The 8,606-nt window shown below is 45.2% G+C and overlaps 1 protein-coding gene across 1 annotated transcript in view; it reads right to left on the reverse strand.

Annotated features, from left to right (window-relative positions):
* AGK (acylglycerol kinase) overlaps positions 1-8,243 on the reverse strand; it is a 29,756-nt gene extending 21,513 nt beyond the window's left edge. The window contains exons 1-2 of the mRNA XM_084305629.1: positions 8,082-8,243; positions 3,363-3,402 (exon numbers count right to left, since the gene is read on the reverse strand). Coding sequence (XP_084161755.1) covers positions 3,363-3,402; positions 8,082-8,191 — 150 coding nt within the window. The 5' untranslated portion in view covers positions 8,192-8,243. The remainder of the gene's footprint in view (positions 1-3,362; positions 3,403-8,081) is intronic.
* Positions 8,244-8,606: the final 363 nt, after the last annotated feature.

Genomic DNA, 8,606 nt, shown 5'->3' on the forward strand with positions numbered 1-8,606 from the left:
GCTTTCAAGCCTCATGACAACCAAATGACTTCCATCTGTAGTCATTGTACAGGTCTCCTATCCAAAGATCACTACTCTTAGCAACAGCTGGCACTATTGTCATAAGAAATCTTTATCTCAGTTTTACAATTCAACCAATATTTTTTTATTTTTTTTTGTCAAATTATAGTTTTCTGGTATGGGATATCCAGGGAGAACTATCCTTGACTCTTAGGTTACTTGATTTTCCCATGTAATTCTCATGCACCTGCTTGCCACCTTCTTCTTGCAGCTTTTTTCACTTCTGCCCTTCATTTCTCATATCTCCTCTGCTTATTTTTGTATTTTCTGTGCTTAAGTTTTTGAAAATATGGAAGAAGATAATCACCAGAGAGTTTGTCCTCACCTATGTGCAAACCCACTGTTGCCTCAGACACTTTTTCCTCCTCCTGTCTCTTTATTACAACCACTGAATTATCTTCATCTTTTAATCCAGTTCTGAATAGATGTCTTCACTTTAAGTTCTCTGAGAGTTATTTCATGCAGCCTCTTGTGCCTTTTAGCCATTTGTACCTATGTCCACAGCTTTTCAGCACAGGAGAGGCATGAGAAGGCAAGGCTTCCACACATTACTTCCCACTCCGCAGACCTCTTTTAGCTCACCAAAGGCATCCTCACTACCACACAAATCAAACTGGTTTGGGATACAAGGCTGACAACACTCAGCAGAATCAACCAGAAGCCCCGAAAATAAAGCAGGAACAAAAGGTTACTGTGCTGAACATGACAGTCATCTGTCCCTACTTTTCTTTTTCCTTTACTTTAAAGGTTAATCCCCTGGCAGGAGTTTTTATATTGAAGAAGGCAGACACTGTGCACAAAACAGTGTAGATTTTAGTGATCATTAGCTGTTTAAAGTTGAAATTACTTCCCCTTGCCAACTTTGCTCAGGAAGCCTCAACTACTAAGTGCACAGCTGGCTATGTCACTTAAAACATTCAAATTTCTTCTTCAAGAGAGAAGAAGGATAAGAGAAGTTGCTGAGAGTAAAGGAATGGTCAAAGAAAGGGAAATAAATCAACAGCTCCTTAGCTTTACCAAAAAAATAGCTGGCAAAATGATCTATGTGTTTTATTGCATTTAGGGGAGAGAGTGGGGACAGGATTGGGAAAGATAGGAGACCTCTGGCACGTTACAGCTGTTAAAAACAATTAATTATTTACTTGGGGGAGCACGGTGTGATGTATTTGCTTGCTCTAAACAACCTAAAAAGGCTTATAAAAATTTTAGGAGTACTGACATGATCATTTCTTTATGTAATATACTTAGACATTTATGTTACATATGGGGGCACTTCGAAGGCTAATTCAGATTTTTAAGACAGGAAATAAAAAAATAATAATGCAGCATTTTCAAAGTTGTTTTTTTTTTCTCCCAGAGCCCAACGTAAGGAAAGCCAACTTAAAGCCATTAAAAATTGTTATTAAATATATATGAAGCTATTATTTAGGAAAAGCAATTCCTTTTTCAGCTCCTTGTTAAAGCAAAACTCCAGGTGTTGTGTTTCTGGATTCCTAGCATGAAACTTACTATTTTGCAATTATGAAAAACCCATTACACAAAGGCTTTACGGTGTTTTATGAACACAAATAGAGAAACAATGTTCCATTACAGAAAACCATTCCCGCTCACAGACTGAATTTGTCACCTAAGCAGGACCTGCCTAATACAGACAGTCACTGACATCAGTCAGCGAGGCCACGTCTGCAAAGCCCATAGTCGGCTGAAACTGGTTTGTTTGGGAGAAGGAGATGTAAAAGGTTTTCAGTTTAGTACATGGGTTCTTCACTGGGGAACCTTTCTGTAACCATTTGCCACCCCAAGGCTGTCATTGCGAACTGGTATTTTAATTCGGACATGCACGGTGGAGTTCTTGCAGTAACTAGGGCTATAGGAGATGCTTTGGCAGCAAGGCAGGTTATCAGCAATTTGGTGTTGTTCTAGGCTTAAGAACTCAAACAACTTATGTAAAAATAATAGGGAGCCCCTCACATTTCACTCTGACCAAGGTTTTTCTTGAGTAAGCCTGCCTCTATTTTTCTCAGCACTTATACAACACCAGAAACACAAGTAGCATTTTTCAAACAATTACAGATTGCTGCTATTCCAAAGATCAAACCAGACATTTAATGCCTTGATACTATATTGCTGTGGGTTTTCAAGCTGTATTTGGCACGGACACATCAGTGAGAACACAAATTACAGCATGAACTGATTACTGAACTTTCTGGTTCATTCTTTTTTAATGCAGGAGTCTTCTGCAGGATATCTTCCCAAGCTTTACCCCCTGCAATTGTAGGAAGCTTTATTTTATTTAGAAGAATAAGCTTCAATTACTGAGGTATTAACTGCTATTTCTGGAAAAAAAATTAAAAGCTATTGCTTTGATATCTGTGCAGTGAAAATGACTATAGAAAACATAAAAATGAAGAACAGGCACTTTGAGTTGGTATAGTCAAATACTAAATGTATTCAGCTCTGAAGGTATCATTTTTGAAAGCAGTATTTTCTTTTTTTTTTTTTTTAGTTATTACTATATTTTAACTATAAAATTATTGTAATTTTTTCCTCATTTGTTCACGAGACCTGAGCTCCCTTATATCTGTTTTGGCAAAAAAAAATCCACAGTCCAGATCAAGCGGCTGTGAACATCTTCCCTTCAACATCTGGCAGATAAAAATTGGGATTATGCAGGTGCACCACAGCTATAAAACAGGGTAACCTCAAGCAAAGGTCTTTAATGAGAAAATTAACATTCAGCATTCTTCTCAGGCCCCAGTACACAGCAATGGGAGCAGTATCACGCCCTGCAAAATCTCCAGCATCTGGCATGGAGACGGGGGTTTAAAATTAACTTTGTTTGAAGGAGGAAGACTTAAAATCCTGCACGACCCCACCGAGGCAACCTGAGCTATCAGCACAGCGTCCCTGATGAAGGCGCTCGGGGACGAACAGAGAAGGGTGAAGCCTGCCCAGCGGAGCGCTAACGGGAAGCGGTTTGCCCTGCCTCTGCCCCGACAACGTGCCTCGTGGTGGATCTCAGACTGCAGCCTCCTGTCTCGTCTTCTTTCTACTGGAAAATGTCAGGCCCAGAGGAATGCAGCCAGCAGAAGGAAAGGCAACTGAGGTGTTTTACCCCAGCGACAGCACCCCAGCTTCGGGCTGGAGGCCGGCCGCCCTTCGGTGCTTGAGCAGCAGGACACAGACGGCAGCGTTGTAAGGCTCGTCACGCAGAGAGGGCCTGCTGGGAGAATCCCAGGAGCCCTGCACAGCCAAGATAAGAGGGGATTTTAATCTAATTTTATCACTTTAGACGGTATTACCTCGGCTTCTTGGCACGCAGCTCTTCGTAGCAGGTTATCGCTGTTAGGTAAGACAGAACAGAGTGGACATTAGGTTGAGTAAGTTTAAAACAATTTTCTCATTTTCACCATATCGGTCTGTACCCTTTTAACACATGCTTTGACAGCTCTAAAATAAAAAATACAGGTTCTTTAAGGCCTATTTAACACATGTTTAAGGATAAAATGCCCTTGTAAGCACATGTGCGTATTTTTTGATTTTTTTTTTTTAAATATGTGCACACAAACACAGTGTTTTTGATAGTAAAGCAAAGCAGAAAACAAAAGATGCCAAGTGTGCTGAGATTACAAAGGCCATGAGACACAGTACAGCTACGGTTTAATTTTAAATTGCTACATAACTGCACAACTGTACTCCAGATCTAAGGGTTTTTTTTAAATGCTAATATTACCTGGTTTTTACTCTGAAGTTACTTCCCACTCTGACAGTACAGAAGAGCTTTAGAGTAGACTTAAGGGTAACTTAGACTTAAATCTGTGAGCCTTACAACCCTGAGCTCCCCCACCCATCGGTTTGTCAGCTGGACATGCTAATGCAGCACATGCCGCCCAGCCAGGTCTGCGCATGGACTACAGCTGTAACCCAAAGAGGTGAAAACCACTCACCTCACAAACATTTAAAAATAAAAAAGAAAGTATCGGTATTAGACACACCACTGACGGTCATGTCAGAAAGAGATTCCAGGCTAATCCTTGTGCTTGTCATTGGTGAGGGACAGCATTAGCACAGCGGCAGGCAGCCACACTGGAGACTGAGTGCAGAACACAACTCAGTTCTTCTCCAGACCCAAAAATGCCCTTTTGGGCCTCACAGACAAAAAGGAGAGTCCTGTTGTGCAAGACCCCGTCTCACCTGTCCTCTAGGTACCAAACACTTCCCTCTCCTTGCTAAAACCAAAAATCTCTATCAGTTTTCCCTTGGCAGTATCTGGCAAGGCAGTACAGTCTTGCCTCAAAAATCTCCAATACAAAAAATCAATACCAGTTATAGTCAGCGTAACACACACCAAAATTAACATACTAGACCCATTAAAAGGGAAAGCAGCACACTCCCACCCCAAACTGTGGCTCACTGGGCACAGTCTGCAGCTGAAATGGCAGAAGAGAAGGCAAAGCCTTGGCCAGAACAATGGACCCAAGGAGGAGTGGGATCTGTCCCATCCCACGAGCCTAGACTATTTATCTGTCACTGGAGCCATATAAATTACTGCTTCTGACATCACCAAAAGATGCTGCAGCGTACTAAAAGGAGACGTCAGCTGACTTTAGGTGAGATACTGAGTTCTGAGAAAATAACTGTGAAGCAAAAAAAGACAGATTTATTCTTAGTAAAAGCAAAAAGACTAGGAGAGAACTCATGCACGGAAAAAGAAAACACGTAAATAATACCCCATGAAGATAACAAGTAACTGGAATGTCTAAAAAAATTTCCTTGGAGGCATACCAATGCGTTTAACTGCCACGTTATCTCCTTCACACCGAAGCAGCAAGCCATTTGTATTAACTACCTGAAATATTACTGAGAGGAGCAGCAGGCCTGTGTTTGATTGCGCTAATCTCGCGAAAGAGCACCATTAAAATAACTCTCTCTGCAAAGGTTTGTGTACGGAGCCAAAGCCGGGTGCTGCAGCTAATTCCCCTTCAATCAGGACAGCACGGGGGCTGTGCCCACGCTGCCCTGCTGATTACAGGCCCTCACACACGGACTTTTTCCCCCCCTGTATGGCTAGAGGAAACACAAAGCAATTGCGATGTCAATACATAAAGCTGAAATATTATGGGGTACCAAGAAAACCCCACTGCCAGATGATGGCCACGCAGCTGATCCGTTTGTGAACTGCAGTCCTGACCTCGTTAACAAATCCTAGTCAAGTCTGTGCGATCTGATTGCTGCACATCGCCGCTGCTTTGCTCAGAAATCGAGCTGGGTCACACCACCAACTGCTCTGCCTGCCTCCTCCCTGCAACATTATAATGCCTGCAGCGCTAAGAACCTCTAAAATTGAGTCCAGCACAACTTTCAAAAGCACTCAGAAGATACTGCATCGTCTGTCCCAACCTACAAATACCCCCAAAATAGTGATCAAGAAGCTGTGAGAGGCCTGCAGCCACAGCCTATGGCTTGGGGCAACCAGCTCCCCTGGAAGTGACTGCACCATGAGCATCTAAAGCAGCTCAGATCCCCTTTCAGGCAGGGTTACCAGCATTAAATCCAAGACTCTGAAGTATGTTCAGCCAACAGGAAGCCCAAAAGCACTCTGTTTGACCAAAGCTATGCACATCGGACCAGTCTCCAGAGCTACCACAGAACTCCTTCCAGAGTTTATCTTCACAGAGAGCATTTTGGCTGCTTCCAACGCAGCAAGACCACAGCATCCTCTCTGCTTGATACCAGCACTTACGTTCAGCTTGGCGTTGGAAGGACATGAAAGACAAACCTAGGTTTGAATCAGCTTTACCCAAGAATCAGACTTTATGCCCCACGTTTTTTGATGAAGTTTTGATGAAATGAAGTGGGCCGCTGAAGAAGAGAGATGCAGAAAGGTGACCAAGTGAGTTATCAGTTGGCAAACACTCAGAGACTAACGCTCAAATTACAGATAAGAATCAGACTCGGATTGCTGGCAAGCAGTCAAAGGCCCAGATGCTTTGCCAGCATTTTCTACGGAGGAAGTCAATACTTCAGTGCATACAGAGCTGAGTATCTGAGGGGTCCACTGCCTCGGCACGATGCACAAGTCCCCATCCTCACCAGGATGATCACTTGCCCAGCAGTACCACTGCAACGCTCTGGCCAAACTGGACAACCAGTTAAACTGAGATTAAACTCCTGCTGGCCTGCCGTAGCTGGTGACTCACTGCACCACCTGGACACGCAGAGAGCACCAACAGCCCTCCTTAGGAGAGCAGATCCAGGGCAGGAACTGGGAAGTGAGAGGGGATTCCAAATCTGGTGGAAGCTTTAAAATAATCATATGGTATCTTTTCTTGCTGTTTTATTCATCAGTAAGGAACCATCTCAAGAAAAGACAAAATACAGAATACGATTCAAAAGGATTTGAATTTTATCCTGTGACTCCTTACACTAATGAATTCAATGAGCACCAGCAGCTACCACACAGAAACACAGCCAGAATTAAGTTACGTGCCCTCTTTCCATCCTATTAAGAAGAGATCCAAAAAAATAATTAAAAAAATAGCAAGTTGCTTACTTCTCTGCAATCAATATCATCTATGTTAAACAGAAGTACAGCACTGCGTATGAGCATGTATCTGACAATCTGCACACCCCCTAAGGTTGGATCTGGTGTACCTGTAGTATGATATAATATTGGTTAAAATGAAGTTAACATACACAGTCACGTAATCCAGAGAAATTAAAGGGAAACAACCTCACATGGGACAACACTGAGTTCTCATCTTTCTTCTCCAATATTACAAGCGTATTTGCTATCTCAAATGCAAGGCAACAGATTTGAGAAGCATACTCCTTCATGAGAACCAAAGGAATTTTAAGGCTCACCAAGGTTTTATAAGACTAGCAATAGGGTTTTAATTAAAAGTAGTTCAACCAGACATTATGTCTATCACTCTGCACCTGAAAAGCCTTTGCCACCTGCTGACTGATGTCTCTTTTGAAGAGGTGCCATCCATCCATTGTATTACATATCTAGAGTGGCTGAATCACAAACAGTGAAGGGGAAACCAGCACAGAGCTTCCTCTGTACTCTTCCAGTTCATCTAAAAAATTAACCTTTTAAGCCAGTCAGCGCTTGCACAGACACCTCCAGAGATGAAAGGCTAACACACTGATCTGAAACTAAACGCTGCATGAAGAAAGTCAGACGGGGCTCTGAGGCTCCCTGGCCCTTACTGTCACTGACAACCTTCAGCCTCACTCGGTGAGGAATCCTCTCGCTCCAGCGCCCCTCTCTCCTGTGCAGCCTACGCAGCACAAGGGCATCCACATCAGCCCCTTGGTGCAGCCTGCTGGAAGGAGACACCCAGCTCCATTTCCCTGCAGGGGAGATACACAGGGGGCAAGTCTGGAGCAGACAACATTCTCCTTGTCCCTGTCTGCCCATGTGGCATCCTCCAAAGTCTTACACCAGTACCCCAGAGCTCTTCTGTCCCTATAGGCGTACAGAGACTGACTACGGAGGAGTTGCCATTTATTTGCATTTATTGCAGGACATTTATTTGCAGGACAGATTGTTACTTGCGATGGCTCCACTTGATGCAGACATCACAGCCTCTGCAGCCAGAAGAAGAACGAACCCTGAGAAGTCAGAAAAGCGAATTATCTTCTCCTTGCCAGAGAAATAACTTAGAAATTCCATGAGGATGAAAAAAAAAGCCAAGAAGGAGGATGCAGGAGGGGAAAAAAACTTTCCTGAGCTGCAAATAAACGAGCAGGACCTCAGACAGCCAATTCCAGCAAGTCAGAGGCTAATCCGAACCAACGCTGCGCTAAAGCAAGCCCCTCCGTCAGGAAACCCTGCGATGCCAGAAAGCGAAGCGCAAGGCTTCACTAAACCTTAAATCTGTGCTAAAAGGGCAAATCCACGGCTAGCACAGCATGCCTGGCGCACAGCAACTCGGCCTCGGCTGTGGGCAGCAGCAAACCCCACAGCCGGGGCAGCCCAGGCGCGGCTCCCCCACAGAGCTCTCCCCCCTTACCGGTGCCGGCCGTGCATCCAGCTCGCCCCCCAGCCCAGCAGGCCGGCCCCCAGCGCCGTTTTCTTCCAGTGGTTCCTGAGGGTGGCCAGCAGCCCGCCGGGCCCGGCCATGCCGCCGGGGAAGGGGGCCCGGCCGCCGGGAAGCCGCGCTCAGCCCGCGGCCGCCGCCGCCGCCCGGCTCGGCTGGAAACGGCTCCCCCGGCCCCGCGTTCCGCCCTGCCGAGCCCCGAAGGGAGGCCCTAAAAATGTCACCCGCGAATCCATGTCCCCAAGCACCGCGTCCAGCCTCTCCCTAAACACCCCCAGGGACGGTGACCCCACCGCCTCCCTGGGCGACCCGTCCCAGTGCCTGGCTGCTCTTCCTGAGGAGAAATGTCTCCTCATCGCCAGCCTGAACCTCTCCTGGTGCAGCATCCAACATACAAAACAGCCCCAGAAACTATTTCTGGAGGTCCAGCCAGCTGACCAGATGGCGTCTCGCCTAGGAAGCACCTGGGATTTGCTGTCTAAGCCCCAGCAAGTGGGT

Source organism: Netta rufina, assembly GCF_964035555.1.
Source record: "Netta rufina genome assembly, chromosome: 1".
In the NCBI taxonomy this organism is placed as follows: Eukaryota; Metazoa; Chordata; class Aves; order Anseriformes; family Anatidae; genus Netta; species Netta rufina.